Source organism: Lepidochelys olivacea (assembly GCF_965140295.1).
Source record: "Lepidochelys olivacea isolate rLepOli2 genome assembly, chromosome: 1".
Classification (NCBI taxonomy): Eukaryota; Metazoa; Chordata; order Testudines; family Cheloniidae; genus Lepidochelys; species Lepidochelys olivacea.
In genome coordinates, this window is record NC_140411.1 from 168041936 (window position 1) to 168065118 (window position 23183).

The window sequence follows — 23183 nt, forward strand, 5'->3', positions numbered from 1 at the left end:
GGAGGATAGGTCCATCAATGGATATTAGCCATGATGGTCAGGGATGCAACTCCATGCTCTGGATGTCCCTAAACCTCTGACTACTAGAAGCATGGAGTGGACAACAGCAGATGGATCACTCAATAATTGCCCTTTCCTGTTCATTCCCTCTGACACATCTGACATTGGTCACTGTCGGACAACAGGATACTGGGTCAGATGTACGACTGATCAGACCCAGTATGGTCATTCTTATGTCTGTCTCACCCAGAAAAAGACTGGCTGCAATCTACAGCCTCTTCAAGTGTTTGCATATGGAACAGTAGGGTGGTGTTGGGATATGTAGGTGATACGAGAGAGATAGAGACTTACCCTCTTATATACTGAATCTCCCAACATCCTTCGGTTTCAGAGTAGCAGCTGTGTTAGTATCCACACACACTTAAATGTAAAAGGATGTTAATATAGCAGCCTATGTCTTTTCAGTCACAGTAAATTCTTGGCACATGATTGCCTTGGCTGCTCTAGAACAGACAGTGTAACTGCCTCTCTGAGTGAGCCTCATTTAGACTCTATGGAAGCCAAATAGCACTTCTATGACTCAACACCTGCTGAGAAAATCTAGAGCCGTACTATTCCCTATACGCCTATTTCAATCATTCATAAGCACTTCAAAAGGTAAAGCAGGCCATGAAGTTCAAAAGAGAACGTGCCTGCTACAGTAGCATGTAATTTTGTAATCTGTATGCAGAGCAATCTGTCATTGACAGATGACAGATTCTACAGGACATACTATGCAGGTGCTTTTTACAAATACTTGCTTCATTCACGGAGTACCTGCTGAGGGTTAATAGGAGTTTCCAGCTCTCTACAGAGTGCTTGTTCTTCCCACGTATCCCACCCCTGCGTTTCCAGGATTCTAAAATAAACAAATGCTAACTTGTGTGCTACAAAAATGTATTCTGAAAACAGAACTTCCCGTGAAAAGGCCACCTCTAATATTAGTCATTTTACCTCTATGGCAGAACCTAGAAAACTATATTTTTAGTAGCTACTTCCCACTGGGTAATCAGCATTGTCATGGAAAACACTTGATTACCAGGACCTAAAAATGCACCTTTTTAAGATCAACAATATCTCTAAAGAAACCAATAAATAGGTTTTTCAGTGGGTTAGGAATCAAGCAACTCAATTTCTGCAACTACTTCTGTAGTGCCTAGATCTATCCCAGAATGAAATTAAATGTAATTTCAGCTCAAGTTCCTTTATATAACCTTCAGCACTAAAACATTCTCTAGCCCTAATATATTGTCATTCTGTGATATGACACAGAGGCTTTCATATATTTTATTAGAGTACATAATAGATCATCCAGCCTCCTCAATCTACTGAAAGTACAAACAGTCTCACTCAATTATATTCAAAGGGACATAGCCTTTTCTGTCTGCATTAATGCCATAAGGAATAATATCTTGTGAAATCTATTTCTGGCAAATTTTCATTGCTCAGTGGCTGGCCATTCTGAGTCTAAAGACACTGAGTTTGAGACTACCTCAGAAAATACCATGAGTGAGCCTCCTATCATTCATTGAACGACAATAGAGCTAACTCAACAAGGATTTCATCATCACAATTTAAGAATAAATCTAAATTAGCACGCTACCAAAAGAGAGACTGCTTCCTTAGAAGTAGCAAGAAAGATTGTCAGAACTGAGGAATCTTACAAATCAATCCTTTCCCAAAAAATTTTCAGATTGTAGGCTGTGATATTTTCATCTAAACAGCAATGGGAAAAAAATAATCTGTTCAGTATTCTCCTGTGCTCAGCTTAAATGCATTTACGTGCATTAAGCATAACCACTCCTTTTTCAAGACCAGAAAGTAATCACATGCCTGTTATTATGGAAACCTTAAACCACAAAAAGAACAGTAAAAGGTTTGACCTAAAACCCTCAAAAAGTAAAGACATTCATAGCTAAAGCTGTAAAATTTAACCTTAATTCACCCTGTTGTGCCTAGGCATTTGCAAGAAGTACAGGACCAAAACCAGGTTATTTTACTCACAAGTGTAGTCCCATTAGTTTCAGCAAGACTACTCTAGGGAGTAGGGTAACCAGACAGCCTGTGATATTTTATTACTTTGGGCCAAATCCTGAAGGTCCCTGCAACACCTACCGATGATGGGGTGAGGTAACCGCAGAGTTTTGGCATTTACTTTGTATTGCCTTGATCTTGTGCTATAACACAATTGCATCTGAACCTAGTTGGGGCCTCATTAATTCAAAAATGTAATGCCTAAGTACATACATTTATTAAACAATAATATGTATTAACTCCTCCAGAGCTATTGGGTCTCCTGCATCGTGCCTCTTTGGGTACCTTAATTTACTTGGAATTTGAAAGACTGTAATAGGCTCAGGTTGTGCCAATGCAGCCACCAAATATTAGCACTAAGCGTTCAGATTTTTATGGCATTTTTATTGAAATTAAGTCAGTGCCCTTGCTCAATAACTGCTTTAAAAAACAAAATCGACTGTCAATTTATTTTTCCTTTTTCTAAAATATATTAAGGGCACTAATCAGCATCATGGAATCATAGGCCTGAAAAATGTCAGTTTAGAAAAATACAGCAACTACCATGATCCTGCAAACTGTTCCACATGAGAAGACCTTTATTCCAGCAGGAGCCTCTCTGAAGTCAGTGGGACTCCATCTACAGGCACACATGTCTGCCCACACAGATCAGCTTACAGCTTTGAGCCCTAAATTATTTCTTTTTTAAATCTACATGGGCTAAAAGGTTTTACACAATGGTCTTCTGGCCGAGTGAGAGGGCTGTGCACTGCCAGGTAGAATATCTGGATATTAGTCCAGACTCCAGACCCAGCTCAACATTCCCTCTTAACTGTACAATGAGACAAGTAAGATGTCACACCTAGTGAACATTTCTTGCTAAGCAATCAGAAATGCAATTTGGAGGGGCAAGGGGAAATCAATAAAGTAACTGTCATATAGAGGCTGGTCATATGTGCCTTAAAATAGAGCTCCTATTAACTTCAATGTGGCTTTGGCTGTCTGATCTGTGTAAGGAGTGCAGTATTGAACCCTTAGTCGTTTAGGGCAAGATTCTGGTACCCTTATGTTGAGTAGTATATTGCTCCTCAATTTGCCCCACTGCAGTCACTGAGAATTCTCAAGGAACTACTCAATATAGGGCTGGTAGATTCCAGCCCTAAAAAATTAAGGCTTGATGAATGAATAAATTAATCTGCCTCTTAATATATTACCAGGCACGTGGGGAAGGACATTGACATAGCAACAAACTACTTAAGTAAAACTTCCCTTTTTACTAACCCATCTCCTGTGCACTGGTGTCATTCCCTTCCCACTTTTATTTCTCCTCCCCAAGTGATACTCTCTTCCAATCTCATTCATGGAGGTGCTTGCTCTAATCTCCTCCCCAAAACCCCACACACCAAGCAAAGGAGTCCAGGAAAGCAGATGTTTGTCTCTCCCACCTCATGCTGCAGGCTGGGCACTGTGTAAGCTGGCTGGAGGCTACATCAGAAGTTCAGTAGAGGAGTATGAACAGGAGAGCTGCGTGTTCATCAGCTTCATATAGGGGCTGAAGTTCAGGTCTGGGGTCATGTGTGCACCTGAAAGGGAACAGTGTTGCGGCTCTTTGTTCCCAGGGCAAACAGTAGATATGAGAAAACTGATCTGGCTAAAGTTCAACCTTTTGGGGGTTCAGAGAAGTTCAAGTAACTATCATTTTTATTATTTCCATACACTCCTGCTCTTCCTTAGTTTCAGCCAGAAATAAAAAGTGGAAATGCTAAATATCACAGGAATTTTCCCTGTACTTCCAACTCCAGTATTCCAAAATGTACTCCAATTCTCATCAAAACATTCCAATTACTCAGGCAAAGAGGTTCGCGTCAGTTTTGGATAATAACTTTAGAGGCTTACTTGACACAAGCCAGCCAGGGCTTAGAATGCCAGGGAGGTGGAATGCTCAGCCTCTAAAGAAAGATGGATGTCTTGAACACTCAACACCAATGCTTCTGTCCAATCTGAGGGCAACACTGACAGGCTCAGAAGAAAGTCACATCTAGTTCTCCACTGTATGAAAGATGCTGATCCCAGAAAACAACTTGGGGACTCAAGGTTGGGGGCCCTGACAGGTGTAAAGCAACTTGCCTGTCCACAAATAAGGACACTAGCCCACATAACTGAAAAAGCTGTTTCTCCAACACTTTTCACTGTTTGTTTCTTTTGTTATAATTGCTGTTATTCAAGACAATAAAAAAACTGTGGGTCTGGAAACTGAGACAGCGTGGCCAATGGTGGGTCTCTCTCTTTTTTTTTTTTTCTTTTTTTTGTTAACAGACTAAAGTAAATATAGCAATCCAGAAAAGGGAAGTGGGAAGGGCATGCATGTGTAGGTGTCTTACATCTAATCCTCTGGTTGATAAATTTGTTACTGAGGAGAAGCATGAGGTTGGTAACAGAAGAGAGCAGGGAAGGAATTTTTTTGCACTCCTATATCATAATCACTAACCCTATTATTGTTCCCATGGTGAGTTTCAGGGCAAGTCTCATGTTAAATTTCAGCCCATAACAAATTTCTTTTACAACTGGAGTTAAAAACTTGAGCACAGGAATTTATAATGGAAATTATGACAATCTTAATGATAGCTGCATTTACAGTGCCACTAAAATTAGAGTACATTATACTCTTGTCATTTGCTTACCGTGATCTAACTGGTTAAAATAAGCTGTCAAACCCACTCTGAACAACTGTAGAGAAAACCCTTTTTAGGATTTTTTAATCCATTTTATTATTGTTTGTATTTGTTTTCATTACAGTAGCACTAAGAGGCACCAATGCAGGTTGGGGCCCCATTGCATGAAGCACCATACACAGTAAAACAGCCATTGCCCCAAAAGAGTGTACAGTCTCAATAGACAGTCGAAGGCTAGGAAGTGAAAAAGAGGCTTACTGAGATGAAGTGACTTGCCCACAACCCCCAGTAGCAATGCTGGGACTAAAACCCAAGACTCCTGAAACTCCATGTAGTATGTTAGCCACTAATTCTCAACCCATTTACCAGTATGGGCCGCATATGCAGCTCTCTGTGTATTATGGGGGCCACATCCACACAATGTATATTATACCTGTATGGCCCTGAGGATGTCACATGGGTCGCAGCTGTGTGCTGATTGGGCCATGGGTTGAGAGCCACTGCATTAGACCACTGTGTCTCCAAAGTAAGCCTCCATTTTTGTTACTTAACTATATTTCTACAGGCTGCTTGTAAAAATTAAAAAGATTTTAAAAGGCTTATGTGAAAACCTTCCTTCGAAAGACGTTTCAGGTCGGTGTGGGACACCAACAGTCATTTTTTCATCACTTGTTGCACATAACTAGAAAGGCCAGATTATATCAAAATTAATAGTTTTGCATTAGCTGGAAGGTGCTCCTTTTTGGGGTGTTTGCCGCCATATCCATTTTATCAGGACACATTTTATGCAATAGCCCAATACACCTATGATGAATAATTCCTTTGGCTTCATGGAGTTACGTCAGGAATAAATTCAGCTCAATAAGTCCAATGAGGGTTATCACAAAGTGTCCTGCATTAGACAAGTCTGGGTGTTCTCCATTGACAAACTGGCGAGAAAAAGGCAGAGACTTATGGGCTCAGAAAAGGACAGACTAATTGTATTGCATTTTGTCAACAAGCTAGTTTTTCTCCAATGCTCCTAGTACTGACAAACCAAGTAGTTACGTTCTTAATAATATTAGTGACCTCATGTCTGATCGCTGTAGGATCTGGAATTGGAAAAAGTACAAAGAAAGGCAACAAAAATTATTCAGTGTATGCAAGTGCTTCCATATGAGGAAAAATTCAAAAGACTGGGACCATTCAGCATGAAAAAGAGATGAATAAGGGGGGATATGATAGAGGTCAATAAAATCATGTATGGTGTGAAGAAAATGAATAAGGAAGTTTACCCCTTCCCATAACATAAGAACCAGCGTTCACCCAATGAAATTAGTAGGCAACAGCTTTAAAAACAAACAAAAGGAAGTACTTTTTCACACAACACACAGTCAACCTGTGGAACTAATTGCCAGAGAATGTTATGAAGGCCAAAAGTATAACTGGGTTCAAAAAATAATTAGGTAAGTTCCTAGAGTATAGGTCCACCAATGGCTATTAGCTAAGACAGCCAGGGACCCAACCGCCGTGCTCTGGGTATTCCTAAACCTTGGACTGCCAAAAGCTGGGACTGGATGAGAGGACTGGATGGCTCAGTAATTTCCCTGTTCTATTCATTCCCTCTGAAGCATGACACCAGCAACTGTCAGAAGACAGAATACTGAGCTACGTGGACGATTGGTCAGACCCAGCAAGGCCATTCTTATATTCTTATGCTAAAAGATTCTGTATAAGATAGTAATAAACAAACAAAAGTGAGTCTCCATGAGATGACTTCATCTCTTACTAATGTCCTCTAAAAACTAAACTGCTACACCTTCCAGTGTGTGACAATGTCAACAACTTCTAATCATAAATACAGTCCACCCAAAAAACCCTAGCTCTCATTTCAATAAGCAAATAGTATCTGTCTTGCTTGAAGACACACGAAATTACACAGAGCGGCCAATATTGCAACAGTTTAAGAGGCTGTGTTCTTTACCACAATGTTTAAAGCATATTTATAACTAAAAGCAAAAGGGGAAGATAGAGAATTGAATAATCTATATTGTATTATAGTGATTAAGACATTAAAAAAACCCAAAATCTATAATTATCAAAGATCTTAGTTTATTGACAAACTGAAAATACTATTTTTGTGTTGAATGTTTAGAGAGTCAAACTAGTCACAAAGTTCAGTATACTATAAATTCAGATATTTTCTTTTCACTGTCATATAGAACCACATTTATTTTTTCTTAGGCATAAAATGCTATCTATCAATGGAAGTGACCCCTCAGAGGTTTTGCACCTCTGGGTGCTGGATTAATAGCCCTCCTGCAGACACAAGTACCCATCTATCTAAATAGTAGAGCACAGGCATAATGCCCAGCCAATGAGCCTCAATCCAGATAGAGAGACTGCCTCTAGCAAAAAGGACAGTTTAATCAATTGCTGTCCTTTCAATCACAGGTAACTTCAGTCCTAGTGGGAGCATCTCTCTGCTCAGATTGCCAGCAGTTATACCAATTGGGATGTGGGGAGGGAGTGGCGTGGCAGACCCTTATCTGCTCCCTGCAGAACTGGGAATACCAAATTCATTTCACATACCGCAACCAAATCCCAGGAACAAATACAATCTGCAAGAGAACTGTCCACAAACATGCAAGCAACAAGGAGAGGGGGAAGTTGCCTCAGTTCGCCCTTAAATAAGTGGAGTTGACCCAAAACTCAAATGGAAAAGTGCATTCTCCTTGTGAGCGGCTAGCAGGAGAGCTGCTCTCCAAGTGTGGAGGGAAGCTGCCCATGGGCGAGGTGGAGGGGGGAGTGAGGGGAGGAGAATTTAAACACAAATACAGTAACACTGCGGTATCACAACTGTAAATGGAAGCCTTTGGGGCCACAGCTATAGGGAGACTGCAATACTCCTTGCCAGAAGAGGGGCTGGTTTAAGAGGGATCTCCTCCGGGGGGGAGGGGGAGAGTAAACTGGCGGAGCTGCCCCTTCTAGTAAGACTGCGGGGAATGGAGTGGCGCCAGCCCTTTGAGCACACTGGAATGAGATGAGAGTGGGGAGTTGCCCTCGGGAGTCTAGTTGGTTGGGGTGCACAGAAGGGAGCTGTGCCTATGCCCAGGGTGGGTGTGGCTGGGGAGGGACAGTGGGGAGCTGCCCCTGTGGTTGGGATGGGGTGTTCAGCGGTGAGTTGACCCGTGGTGGTGGTGCACAGTGGGGAGCTACCCAGTGGTTAGGGTGAGTGTGGTGGATGGATAGTGGGAGCTGCATCCGGGACCGGGGGTGCATAGTGTGGGGTATCTCCCCCCGGAATCGGGGTGCAAGGCGGGGGGGGACTACCCCCGTGGAGCGGGGTCGTGGGTGGATAGTGGGGGAGCTCCCCCCGGGATCGGGGTGCATGGCGGGGGGAGCTGCCCGCCGGGGAGCGGGGTCGGGGGTGCATAGTGGGAGAGCTCCCCCCGGGATCGGGCTGCATGGCGGGGGGAGCTGCCCGCCGGGGAGCGGGGTCGGGGTGCAGCTTCCCGCCGGGGAGCGGGGTCGGGGGTGCACGGGGGGGAAGCTGCCCCGCGGGGAGCGGGGTCGGGGGTGCACGGGGGGGAAGCTGCCCCGCGGGGAGCGGGGTCGGGGGTGCACGGGGGGGAGCTCCCGCCGGGGAGCGGCGTCGGGGGTGCAGCTTCCCGCCGGGGAGCGGGTCGGGGGTGCACGGGGTGGAAGCTGCCCCGCGGGGAGCGGGGTCGGGGGTGCATAGTGGGGGAGCTCCCCCCGGGATCGGGGTGCATGGCGGGGGGGAGCTGCACCCTGGGGAGCGGGGTCGGGGGTGCATAGTGGGGGAGCTCCCCCCGGGATCGGGGTGCATGGCGGGGGGAGCTGCCCCCCGGGGAGCGGGGCCGGGGTGCACGGGGGGAGCGGCCGGGGCTGGGAAGGATGGGTAGCTGGAGGGAAGTGGCGGGGGAGCGGAGGGGTCGGTACCTTCTCGCCGGTCACCACATGCAGCCCCTCGCGCACTTTGGCGAAGGACCCCTCTCCCAGCTTCCTGCCGATGAGGTAGTTGCCGACGCGCTTGGTGTGCTGGAAATCGCGGAGCCGCTCCCGCGCCCCCGCTGCGCTGACCCAGGCGGGCAGGAAACTTCCCTCCGAGCCCAGCGGCGGCTTCCTCGGCTCCCCGCCATCGCCGAACCCCGCCGCCGGCGGCTCGCTCAGCAGCCCGTCGCCCGCCGCCGCCGGCATCCTCCCGCCCCGGCTCCGCTTCTGCCCTGCCCGCCGCTACTGCCGCCGCCGCCGCCGCCGGGCACCTTCCCTCGGCATCGGGGCCAGTCCCGCCCCTGCAGAGTCTTCCCCCCGCGGCCAGCGGCGGCGGGCGCCCGCTCCCCGCTCTGCGAGCCCCGCGGAGAGGCTGCGGCCAGGCGCTCGCCTCCCGAGCGCACGTGGGGCCGGCGGGATGCTGGGGAGGGGGCTGCTCAGGCGCCTGCTTGAGGCAAAGAGAAAAGTTCCTCCGACCAGCCGCGGGCTGGATTGCGGGGTAGGTGGGGCGGCCGCTCCAGCACGATCCTCTCCGGAGAGCGCCGGCGACAATGCAACGTGCAGCCAGCCCAGCAGCTACTGAAGGCGAGCGTGCAAGGCTGGCACACAGCGCATCACGTTGAAGAGCAAGCGAGAGCCAGCTCCCGCAGATCAATTGTCTCCAGTCCCCGTGCAAGCCGGTTTCCCGATTGGGTCTGTCTCGCTTTACCCCTCCCCTCTGTCTGTGTGTGTCTCCCTCCCTCGCTCTGTGCCGAGAGAGGTGCTTTCTCTTTGCTTGAGGCGCCCTCTCGGATGGGGGAGGGGGGGAGCCTAATTCCGTTTGAATGTGCAGTAATTTAATCCGATCACACGCGGCGGGAACAGATGTGATCTAAACTCAGCACAGCAGCCTGAACATTTTCAAACCCTGGTCGCCCCTCCTTCCCCCTCTGCTAGTGCAGGGCTCTCAAAACAGAACACCCCCAAACCCCTCTCCCAGAGAGAAAAGCCACCTGAAAGTCATGACAGTGCACCTCTCTCTGGATAATTAGACTACAAATCCCAGCTCCCAGCCGGATACAGACATTCGACGTGGTTCTTTTTCTGGACATGTATGTGTGTGGTTTTATTTTCTCGTTATGTTTTATTCTTGCTTGAGAATATTTGTATCCTGCGCCGCTTTCCCCACCTTTCTACTTGTGAACACTTCAGGGTGGGTGTGTTTTTCACTCCTTTGTTGGTGGAATGTGCTCCAGAGCTGAGATCGTGACAGCTCTGCTATTGAGTGCATGAATACCCCCCCCCCCACGACGTTGTTAAAAAATCCTGAGAGTGCCAATGTAGTTCCTATGCAGCTTTTCGATGTACCACCCTTTTGCTTCAGTTCAAATTATTACTTTATTTACAGGGGGGTTCTACATTTCTAAGTTCTCTACCCTGATTTTGTTGTTACCAATTAATTCAAAGTTGCATTTTACAACATAACTTTATTTGGTATAGTTTCTTTCCTATAAACTGTATCCTAAAATGTTTTTCAGTGCTTCATAATACACCTGCCTGCAGTATTAGGTAAAACAAGAGGGCAGACAGACATGGAGGCATGGGTTCTGATCCCCTGCCCCCTTAGTGGAGCGTGGAGAGAGGACAATCCTTTCTGTAGAGATCTTCCTCATCCCAGGCAAAGGGAGAAAACGAATCAGACTGTTCCATTCTCCTCCCTTCCCCTCTTTTGTACACAGTATGTGCAGGTATTTACAGAGGCAATCAGGGACATATACAAGGGAGGATAATAGAGTCTAGAGATTTAAAAGACCTGAGGTCCTGATCCTAAAGCTAAGCACCCCTCAACTTACACTGAAGTCCCTGGGAGTTGAGGACATTCAGTACCTCACTCAGGGGCTGAATTCCTGTGTACACATAAAAGCCCTTCCTGAGCTGGCCCAGAAGGTCACTGACCTCTTCTCATTTAAATTCCTACCTAAACCTTCCCTGTACCATGACACCCACAAGAAATCAAAGATGTTTCTCTTTATTTACACTTAAAAAGTCAAAATAGCTTTGCTCCACCATGTACACTAACCTTTGCTAAGTAACTGAATAATCTTTTAGTTGTTACCCCAGTGCTTCCTCCAGTCCATTTACACCCTGCTGTTTTGCTGCCCCCTATGTTGTGTTATGTGTCTGAAACTGATTTGTAAGCTCTTTGCCTCAGAGTACAAATAAGAAACTGCCCCAATTTAGCATAGTATTAGAGACTTTGAAATAATGAATACTGAGAAAACCCTTCCCCCTCTGTGTGCAGGGTAGAGTCATTCCCCAAACAAGGCTACATCAGATATTATATGATTGGTGAAAAGATAAGTTTTCAGCTGAGATTTCAAATGAGATGGAAAAGTAATGAGGGGAAATATGGACAGGAACTGAACAGAAGGGTCTAACACCAATAGAGCTTATTTTGATGGTTTCCTTTTGGTTTTAAAATATACACACATCGCATGCTCTGGATACATTTACAGTATTACAATATACCCGAACAGAAAATAACAATCAAATTACCCACCAGCTCTCAATTCCCACCCCTTTTCCAGAACTATATCCTTCCCTTAAGGAAAAGTCTGGGAGAACAAATGGCTCTTTCAGCTTGTCCTGAAGTTTAACACTTTCAGGCTCTGACATGCCAAACCAGGGAACAAATTCCACTGCAGATGATATCTCACCAAGATTGACCTGCTCATGCCCCCTTTCAGTTAAACCAAGAGAGACGATATCTTGAATGCAGCTAGTTAGCTCAACTGTGGTGGTATGAAATAGGAGAGAATCTGTGTGACAGTCCACAGAAGGTGTCAGTGCAAGATGAGCAGAGGAGCAGAAAGGGAGTAGAGAGAAAGATAAAGTCCATGGAACAGGCAGCAGTAAGTTCATGGAGGGTTTTAAAAACAAGGAAGATTGATATTCTCTGCCCATGCAAATAATCTGGCCCTGACCAACTTTCCACACTTCAAACAAACCACACAGCACTCCCAGTTCCTCCCAACCCTAGCAAATCACATGGAGCTGATAAACTCTCCCTTCCCTTTCCCCCTCCCCCACTTCAGATATAAGTGTTGTAGCTATTCCCTGACTTGGAGCATAAAGTGGGAATGCTTCAGGACCATCCTCTTCATTCACACCAAAAGTGTTAAGCCCTGCTTGCTCCACCATTGGGAACAGATTGTCAGGAGGAGGGACACCTTCCGTGACTGACACCAGGTCTACACTAGAAACTTTTGCAGGTATAGCAATGTTGGCTGGAGCTGTGATTTTTTTGTGACATTTTTATATTGGCAAAAGCCAATGTGGATGTGGTTATGCTGGCATAGAAGTGCTTTTGGCAGCATAGCTCATTTTATTTGGGCAGCTGTAATAAGGTATACCAGCAAAAGCAGTCCAGTGTAGATGAGGTTAGACAAGGCCTTAGGGACTTGCTGTGTTCAGGGAAATGGCCTTAGGAAACCACTTCCCAGCTGACAGCAGGCATTAGGAGAACTACCCACTATCTGAACATGTGAGGAGTACAGCTGACCAAATAACTGATTTTTTAGTTTTCTGGCCGTTCTGAAACATCTAAAAAAAGTGGTTCCGTTTGGGTCGAATTGAAACCTTTCTGAATTTTCAGCAAATTGAAATGTCAGAAATTTTTCATTTTGGGGTCATAGAAAACATTTTGTTTCAGGCATTTTTAACATAGGCAAAGGCAACGAACAACTACACACACAGAATTGGAAGAGGATGAAGAACCTCCCTCCTAACTTCTAGCCCAGTCGTTAGAGTACTCACCTGAGATTGTCACAGACCCAACCCAGAGCAGGAAGCAGAACCTAGATCTTACTACTACCAAGTGAATACTCTTACTACCAGGCTAGAGGGTATTCCAGAGTGAGGCTCACTCAGTCTCTCTTGGGGCAGCCGTTCCACTTGAATAGTGGAGTAGTCATTGGGCCAGAAACAGGCAATTGCCAGGTGTTTAGAGCACTTACCTGGAAAGGTGAAGACCTAAGCCCTGCTCCAGAATGGGGATTTGAACCTGGGTCTACATCCCAGGTGAGTGCCCTAACCACTAACCTAAAGATAATAAGGGTAGAACCTCTCCTTCCTCCTCAGTTTTGTAAATGGCACCTAAATCAATTTGTTAGTCTCTAAGGCAGTGGTTCTTAACCTTTACTGCAGCCTGCACCCCTTTGGTTCTCAAAATATGTTCTCGCACCCCTTATCAAAAACCAAATTTGTTCTTGCGTCCCTTATCAAAAATCGTTGAAGTTGGTCAGTTCTTTAAACCTAGATATATTTTTGTTTGTATATTGCAGTAATCGTTAAAAAATGTATAATGTTAATAAATACATAGGTGTGATTAAACCAAGTAGTTGTACTTACGTGCCTGTGCTTAATTTGTGTTTTCGATGATTTACCTTCTAAAAAAATCTAGCATGTCTCGCACCCACAGAAAGGGCATCTTGCACCCCTGGGGGTGCATGCACCCTAGGTTAAGATCCATGGCTCTAAGGTGCCACAAGGACTCCACGTTATTTTTGCTGATACAGACTAACACGGCTACCACTCTGAAACCTAAACCCCTTTGTGACTGTAGCCTAGAAAATCAAAGCATTTAGTTTTGGAAATGCATCAACATTTCTGAATTTTTTTTTGTTTTGATTGAAACAATTTGCCAAAATCAACAAGAAATTGCAAAATGTTTCAGTTGACGTGAATCTGCATTTTTTTGGCAAAAAAGGTTTCAGCCAAAAAATTTTACCCAGGTTTAGTCAGGAGCATAACAGGTGGAAAACCCATCTGGCCATTGGGATACACTTTAAGGGAGGGGCATATATTACTGTGTTTGTACACACAAGATAAAGATACATGTCAGCTAACATGTATGTAGCTAACAAATGTAGTTTTGGTCACTGTGGATAGAGAGTTCAATAGATGTTAAGCATATACAGTCATTTAAACTTTCAAAAATATTTTTTTTAAATGAATGTTGCAGAGACCATGAGAGGAACCCTGAAAGGACCTGGTGACTGTTTTTAAATTTTACTAAACTTGGGAACTAAATAGCTTGACAGTCTCTTTTTAAACAAGCAAGCCTCTCACCTCTCTCTGGTTTTTATCCTATCCAGCTGTGCCCATCAGGGTGCAGTCTGGATGTAAGGGGATTGCTGGGATCAAAGGCTGCATTTATTTCTGTCAGTACTTTAATTTAAATTAAACTCCTGTGTGCTTCAATCTGAGCTGTAGTTGTCCTAGGTAATGACATTTTCTGACTAACTGTTGAAATTACTAATGAATTAAAGGTACCAGCGTAGTTACAGGTTGAAAAAGGTGTTATAACCAGCTACTAAAAATAAGTAAGATCCAGATTTCTTCCCACAAATGCAAAGAAATTCAAAGTTGTTTGGTCCTTCACTAACTTCATTGTTCTAAAATATTGCAGTAGAATATGCCTCAATCAGTGCTATGAGATCTTTATAACAGCTAGGAACAACTGGGTCATTTAGGCCTCAGTCCTGCAAAAGGAACTGCATGGGTCAGAGCAGACACCGCTGCAGGGTCAAACCCCATGGGAGCCTTAGCACAAAGTTTAATCTTTAACCTCTTAGCTACTTCATTTTGCTACACTTGTAAAAGCAGCATTCTAAGCACTTTTATCTAGCAGTTGAAGCAGTAGATTGGATGCTGGGACATCTAGATTCTATTCCCAACTCTGCCACTGGTTCTTTCCATGACTTTGGCTGAGATATGTAGGCTTTCTGTGCCTCAGGGTATGTCTACACTGCAATATAAGCATAGGCTCAAACACAGGCTTGAGCCCAAACCCGCCCTTCTAGCTACACAGAGCTCTGTATGACTTAGACCCTGACCCCCAACAACGCGCAGGATGGGTGGGTTCAAGCATGGGTCCTGCTAGGACTCAGGCCCAAACTCCATTATTTTGCAGTGTGGATGCAGCTTGGGTCTATGCCCTCTGGACTCGGGCCCTAAGAGTCTGCCAATGCTATCCTACAATCCTACTGATGGTGTTGTTTGTCCTCTCTATTGCAAGGGTAGTCAATCAACTCCCAAGAAATGGTAGCAAACCCCGCCCCCCCTTGTTCAAGTACAGTAGCGTCCATTTTATTCTGACCTCTGAACTGCAAACACAATGAACCTTCTCCTGCGTTTGAAATGTCCACCTACCAGAGGAAGACCTTTGCCAAGTGTGCTGCTTCCTGGTCATGGAGGTTATGGTGTATCTCTGGTGCGAGGCAAGCAACAAGCGTGATTTTACTAAGAGCACCAGGAATGACTACACATACCAAGAGACAGCAAAGAAGCTGGCAGTGTTGGCGATTCACTGGACCAGTGCAGGAAGAGGATTAAGTGACTCAAGACTGACTACTGGAAAGTTAGAGATGAGAACTGCACCTCTAGGAACTCACCAGCATCCTGCCCCTTTTATGCAGCGTTTGACTGGGTGCTGGCTACCGTGCTCGGGCTGCCAATTTTGGTTGGATGTATTCCTGGAGACTTCATCACATGACATAATCTTTAATTAAAGATTAATCTTTACTCCTGGGGACTCCAGGCCAATCCTGTCGCTGTGGAGTTCTTTGCAAGTCCACATTAGTGTGTGTGTTTGCATGCAGTCATAAAAGGCTCTATCAGAAGCCATGGGGAGGCAGTAATCCATGTGGACACTAACAGAGCATCCTGCTGATTCCTCCAGGAACTTTATCCCAATCCTGGGTGCTGACAACTGCAAACATATGCCCCTAACGGGAACTCCAGAGAGATAGTCACATTTTAGGGAAGGGTGTATTTTCCAAGGCCACTGTGGTAGCTGGCCAGCCCTCTCCACTGTAGTTGTGCTTTTCAGTTACCATAAGTTTGAATAGTTTGGTGGCATACATGGGGCTAGCTTGCCACCAGAAGCTGGGAATAAAGTCTCTCTTTGTCATTCAGGAACCACAAGAATTGTTTTGTCCTCCAAAATGTGGAATGCCTGAAATGATAGAGAAGGCTTACATACTACACCACAGCCACCCACTTCCCCCAGAGTGGTCGCAATTTTTAAACAAAATTGTGATTTTTAACTTACCATTCTGTGGGCACTCTTTTCATTGTGATTAACCCAGTTCTGTTCACGGAGTTTTTGGGATCTGAAGCATTCCTCTGACAATATACTGACATTCAGTTTTGCAAAGTATCATTTTTTGTCCCTGAGATTCTACAAGGATTGGCTTGTTGTTTTTTGTTTGGTTGGGGGAAAGCAGGTTGTGCTCTTGCACTGAACCATTTCTAAATAACGGAGACAATAATGCTCTGTTTTATGTCTGCTTGCAGGCACCTCTAGCTCTACTGGCCATTGTACCCAGTAGATCGCACATACGCCAGCCAAGCCTGGGTCACCATAGAGTTATGGACCAGTCCAAGAAGAAGTGATTTCCATGATGAACTTAGGGTTGACATTCTGAACATGGCCAACAAGCATGTACAATGCCAGAAAGAGAAGGATTCATGGCAAGGGGAGAGGCAAGTAGAGAGGCACAGGCAGGCTGCAAAGCCTGAGGACAGAATTGCAGTGTGGGAACAGGCACTTCCATTGCCATTCGAGGAACGTCGGTTGAGGGAAGATGACATAGTGCAGCAGAAAGACCTGTTTGAACAGCTGCTTTTGCTAATGGCCACAAGAGTGCAGGCTCCAGCTGCCCCCACACTGTGGCCTGAGACTGAGTCACCTCCGCGGTACCATGTGCTGCATACCAGGAACACTCTGGACAATTCCATGTTTAGGTGGCCTACGCAACTGGGACTTAGCAGCTGGACAGGGCACATCTACCCCCCTGCATACTTCTACCCCTGCAATGACCCCCACTCTTCTGCATACTTCTATCCCATGCTGTCCCCCACACCCAACTGCATGCATCCGCCCCGGCACAGACCCCTCCCCTGTGCAGTCCACAACCCCCCTGCAGGCCTCCAGACCCATGCAGCAGCGGTAAGTGCATGCTAAACACACAAGAAAGGGAAAGGAGAACATGCCAGGGGACACACCTAAAATTAGGGGATTTTTTGATTGCATTGTTTGCCCTGTTCAGTGTTTGGTTTCTGCATTTTGTTTTATTACTAGTTGTGAAGTTGGTTTGTTACTGCTATTCCAGTGTTCTAGTGGCAACTGGCTTGCCTGGCAATACTTTAATATCTTTATTTTTGTAATACAAGTAAAAGCTTTTATTTTATTACGAAAATTTATTGCCATCTCTGCATCACATCTTATAATGTGTACTTTGAATAATAAAGATAAACACAGGATAAGGCACAATTGGCAAGTTGTATTCAACCACAATACCTCAGTACATCTATATTTGCAAAAAGAAAAGGAGCATGAAGTGGGCTGTAGCTCATGAAAGCTCATGCTCAAATAAATTTGTTAGTCTCTAAGGTGCCACAAGTCCTCCTGTTCTTTTTTCAGTACATCTGTGTACATCAGTCACTAATGAAAGTGCACTGGTCCCCCACCCTCATTACATTAACAGTCATATCATCCAAAATAAAAATGTGGGACAGTCACTGCCCCCCTAGTCTCTACGTACACTGACAGTACCCCTTCCCATTTCATTGCATGATGTGACAATACCTCATTTACTGTAAACATTGCTGTACAAAAACATTGACAAACATACTATTCTCCCTCTTCCATTGGCCCATTCCAGTCCATACTGTGGGAGCACAGAGCATCCTTGATGTCTGTTGCCCAGGTGCATCCTGTTCCAGCTATGATCAGTGCTCTTTCTGGCTGAGTGTATCAGTTCAGCAATCCACTACTGTCATAGGATGATTCAGGGGCAAATGGCTCATCCTTGGCTTCACAAAGATTGCAAAGAGCACTGCAAGCCACAATAATGCAGACAGCACTGATAACGCTGGAATCCCAGTGGGATTTCAATCTGCCAAACGCACATTCACCCACCATTCTGCACCTTCTTTTGCCAGGGCCTTTGAGCTCAGGATGTAGTTTCAAAAGACAAAGCAAAAGGGGGTACATGGGATCCCCAGAATAACGATGGGGACAATAACTCCATTTATGACCATGTCATTTGGTGGGAATAGTTTCCCCAGCCTATCCATGAATGTGGACTGCCAACCAATGGAAAACTTCGGCATCATGAACCTTTCCAGTGCAGCCCACACTGATATCCGTAAATCATCCACAAGGACCTGCATAATAATGGCATATCCTTTATGGTCCATGTACTCATTTGCTCCCTGAGGAGGGCAAACTATGGGCACATGAGTCCCACCAGTGGCCCTGGTGTAGTTTGGAAAGCCCATTTTCTCAAAAGCAGCAATTACTTCAGGAATATTATTTATGCCCCCCCACCACTGGGTACATCCCACACCTGACCACTTCCATCCTTTCCACCACTTTATCCACAGTTGACTTTCCAACACCGAACTGATTAGCAACGGACCTGCAACAGTCTGGGATAGCTAGCTTCCAGACAGTTATAGCAACCTTATTCTTAACTGATATGGCCACCCTCATGTGTATGCTGTAATGCTGGAAGGTTGGGGCAAGCAAGGCAGGTTCTGGACCCATGGATGGTCATCCTAGGTCCGTATGACAATGTGATCCCATCAGCCTACACTTATGACCCTGTTCCAGAAGTGCCAGTCAATGTAGGGGACATCAGCAGCTATATTGAGAGTCATGAGACACATCAGCCAGTTCAAGTCTTCCATCTGTATCATCTTCCTCCTCCTCTTTCTGTTTCATCATTAGCCATCACGGACTCGGTGGGTCAGAAAACACTGCCAAAGTGTCCACCAGTATCTCATGGAATCTCTCCCCGATTCCTGAAACAGGAGCAAAAGCCCAAGCAAGGGAAGTTCTTCCTCCATGTTGCTGGCTCCGGTTGCTGGGAGTGTTCAGACCAAAATGATGGCTCAGCAGAATGTGTTGGTTCTGCCACGTTGAACCACAAACAAAGGGCGCCTACATCACCACATTTTGGGAGGGCAATAGGCAGTCTGGGATATGGTTAGTTGAACTTGGGTCTGCATACTGCAGTGGGGATGCTGAAGCACCAGTGTGGGGTGCGGACTTGAAAATACTTATCCGAGAGTCACCAATGAGTGTGGATGCTCAAGTCCTAGGCTTTCAAATCCAGGGTCTTCAGATTCAAATCCCATTAACTCTGAGCTTGCATTGCAGTGTAGATATACCTTCAGTTTCCCCATCTGTAGACAAGGCATACAATAATAGCTCTTACTTGCCTTTCTAATCTGCTTTGAGATCTGAGAGTGAAGGAACCAAATACCTAAATCCCTTTGAGGATCTGTGCCTGTGAGTGCAGACAGTGAAATCCTGGCCCTATGGAAGTCAATGGGAATTTAGCCATTGACTTCAATGGGACTAAGATTTCACCCCAAGTATTATTAAAGAGACACTCACTTCACTTCACTTCTTGACTCCTTTTCCCATTTACATGGGGGCAGATGTGCCCACATTCTTCACCACTCCTCTGGTCCATGGACAGGTTCATAGATCTTTGAGATCCAGTTCTTTGCTCTTCAAACTTCTCTTGACAGAGTGTTTCCATTGTTTCCTTCCACATCCTTTCTTGCTGTCTTCTTCCTCCTATGCTTTTCTTTGCTAGCCATTCTTTCCCCATTTTTATCATATGTCCAGCGTGCCTGAAACATGCTCTCTCCAGCCTATCACTGAGAGTACCAAGTTCATTTTCCCTCTAATTTCTTCCATGCACACTCTGTCTACCCTCCACTTGCCGTCAATTCTCCACAGTATATTATTAGAGACATTGTCAAATTAAAAACTATATGCTGAAAACTTTACTGATATTACTAACATCTTATATTATTAAAAGAGGAAAGAAATTAAAGTCAAGTTGTCGTTGTTTGCTGTCTCTTATTTCTTTCAGCATGGACAATGAGAATCAATAAAGTCATTTTTGTTTATTGCTAATTTTTCTTTCAACTTTTCAGTGCCGTACTGTTTGGGCTTCAAACACTGCAGGGGGAATGTTTATTTGTTTTGCAACAACTGTTTTCTTGAATTTTAAAAAACAATTTTGGAAATATTTTTGTTTGGGTTTAGGTTTTATAAAAGCTTGTTTTTACAGCATTTAAATTCTGATCTCTGGTCCAAGTTTAAGTTCATAGGATCCTCAACTTATTGACACTTCCTCAGTGACATACTAGGTGCATGGTGCAGCACCAGAGGTATTTTTGCCCTGCATATTGTGCTTAATGAGGACAGCAATGAGGAATTTAGCTCTTTTGGTATTTTATTGATGTGCAATATAAGATAATGGTATTACCTGTATGCTCATACAGAAATGCATATGACAACAGTCCTCTGACATTTGATATGATATATTTACAAAGAGGCAGCTTTGCATACCCTTACTCAAATTGAATAGTACCTCACTCCTTGATTTCAGTGCTAATACATAAGGAATAAGGAACTTACTGTAAGTAAGGGTATTAGAATCTGTCCTGCAGATTCACACACACAGCCACATGTAATCTATAGCTTCAGAATCCATTCTTGCTTACTCCTTGTCACAGAACTGTGCTCCAGAAGTGAAATTTTAATTTGAAAAATGTTATCAACCAGATTCTAATCCCATTTATGCCAGTGTAAATCTGAAGAAATTCCATATGAACTGTGAGATGGGTTGGATCATAGAAACCCCTTTGGGGCTACCAACTACTGGACTACTTCTGACCCTGCTTTCCCTGCCAATTTGGGACTCCCGAGTCCTGCCTGGTTGTGCCAGACACACTTGCCGGCTACAAACACAGACCTAGGTCAGAACCACATCCCACAAACAACAGGCTTAACTGAAAGCAGTGTAAGAAGTGTTCCTGTCTCTAACACTCAGATGCCGAACTCCCAATGGGGTCCAAACCCAAAATAAATCCATTTTACCCTGTATAAAGCTTATACAGGGTAAACTCATAAAATGTTCGCCCTCTATAACGCTGATAGAGAGATATGCACAGCTGTTTGCCCTCCCCCCCAGGTATTAATACATACTCTGGGTTAATTAATAAGTAAAAAGTGATTTTATTAAATACAAAAAGTAGGATTTAAGTGGTTCCAAGTGATAACAGACAGAACAAAGTGAATTACCAAGCAAAACAAAATAGAACATGCAAGTCTATGCCTAATACAGTAAGAAAGCTGTATACAGATAAAACCTCACCCTCAGAGGTGTTCCAGTAAGCTTCCTTTTACAGACTAGTCTCCTTCTAGTCTGGGTTCAGCAATCACACTCACACCCCCTGTGGCTACTGTCCTTTGTTCCAGTTTCTTTCAGGTATCCTTTGGGGGTGGAGAGGCTATCTCTTGAGCCAGCTGAAGACAAAATGGAGGGGTTTTCCAGGGGTTTAAATAGACTTTCTTTTGTGGGTGGACACCCCTCCCTCCCCCTGTTTAGAATCCAGCTACAAAATGGAGTTTTGGAGTCACATGGGCAAGTCACATGTCCATGCATGACTCAGAACTTACAGATAGCAGCCATTGTTCACATGCTTCCTTGAATGTCCTCAAGTAGACTTCTTATGTGGATTGGAGCCTTCCGAGATCCATTGTCCGTTAAGTGTTTCTTGATTGAGCACTTAATTTACACATTCCTTTCTCAAGAAGCTGACCAAATGTTTTACTAAGGCTACTTAAAATCAAGCAAGTACACAGCCAATATTCATAACTTTGAGTACAAAAATGACACATGCATACAAATAGGATGAATATATTCAGTAGATCATAACCTTTACAGAAATATGTTACATGGCATATGTAGCATCAAACATATCCCAGTTATGTCATATATGCATTCATAAGCATATTCCCATAAAGCATTATGGGGTCCAACGTCACAAACTGTATTTACACCAGGCTAAAAAATGAAAGGAAAAATCAGGCCCTGTGTTTCTAACCCTTATGGTTATGAAGAAAACCTTGAGCACACAGAGTGTAAAGTAAAAAGATACACTGTTTCCTTTCTGAGTTTGCAAATAGCTTGGAAAAAAATACCTGAGAGGTATGAAATGACCTATTCATCTCCATGGTTTGTTCATTCCGAAATCTCAAGATAACATTAAATGTAAACATTTTAAACCATTTGATGATGATTTTAACAGAAATGTCTAGGTAATGGGTTTACCCCACAATTCCACACAACCTGCCCAGGTGGCAAAAGCCCCAACTGTCCTTATGCAGCCACCAAAACCTCCAGCTCTCCCACACCCACAGCCCAATAACTTCAATGGTGCAATTATGCATTGTCAATACAAAAGACAACAGTATGTTGAAAACATGGAGACACTATAAAAACAAATCAAATTTAATATCAAAGTAAATAGCAGGGGGCTGCTGATTGCATTATTAATTTTCATATTTCATTAAGTTAAAGTATCTATGTAAACATTTAAATTAAGCTGCTGCAAAACCTCTAGTCTGATGCATCAGAGTATCATAGAATACAAGGACCTTGAATTTAAGTTCCATTAGCCAGAGAGTAATTTGTATAATTATGCATATATGTGTACATTTCATGATTTTGGAAAGCCCTTACATATTGGAAACAATATGAGAAACAAAGGAGACCTTAAATGTTATGGCTCATTAGAAATTTTTATATTTAACTTATTATAAGTTTTATAACAATATTAAAGAAAAATAATCTCTCACTCAAATCCAGGAAAGTTGACACAACAAACTAATCTGACATAAATATCAGAAATTTAAAAACATGGATGGGCAAATTCTGCTCTCAGTCACACAGTGACCTTGCTGAAGTCAATGGAGTTGCGCTGGGAAAAGCGTGAGGAGTGTTTGGGCAGTGTTATGTATGCAGACAAAGCCATTCCAGTTTATTTTCTGGGTCAGTTCATGTTGTGGTACTTACACATTGGTAATGTAGATATAGGAGCATAGGTGCTGACTCTGTGGTTGCGCAAGTGCTGGGGCACCCAAGGGGAAAATTAGTGGGTGCTCTGCACCCACCTGCAGCCAAGCTCCCCTCCCCCCGCCCCACCTTCTCCTCCCCCCAGTGCGCCGCATCCCCCCTCCTCCGCCTACCTCCCAGCATTTCCCGCCCAGCCTGCCAAACCCCTGTTTGGCAGCATTAGCAAGCTCCGGAGGTGGAGGGGACGAGCGGGAACATGGCGTGCTCAGGGGAGGAGGTGGGGAAGAGGCGGGGCCAGGATGGGGATTTGGGGAAGGAGTTGGAATAGGGGCTGGGAGGGGGTGGAGTTGGGGCAGGGACTATGGGGAAGGGGTTGGAATGGGGGTGGGGAACGGGTGAGAAGAGGTGGGGCAGGAGCGGAGCCTCATGGAAGGGGTGGAGTGGGGGCAAGATGGGGGCAGGGCAGGGGCAAGCACCCAGGGAAAAGAGGGGAAGTCAGCGCCTATGTATAGGAGTACATTACAAATCAAATTTA

The 23183-nt window shown here is 44.7% G+C and overlaps 1 protein-coding gene across 1 annotated transcript in view; it reads right to left on the bottom strand.

Annotated features, from left to right (window-relative positions):
* The window catches only part of HUNK (hormonally up-regulated Neu-associated kinase), an 87798-nt gene extending 77858 nt beyond the window's left edge, over nt 1-9940 (bottom strand). The window contains exon 1 of the mRNA XM_084624566.1: nt 8667-9940. Within this exon, the coding sequence (XP_084480692.1) occupies nt 8667-8924 (258 nt within the window). The 5' untranslated portion in view covers nt 8925-9940. The remainder of the gene's footprint in view (nt 1-8666) is intronic.
* Nucleotides 9941-23183: the final 13243 nt, after the last annotated feature.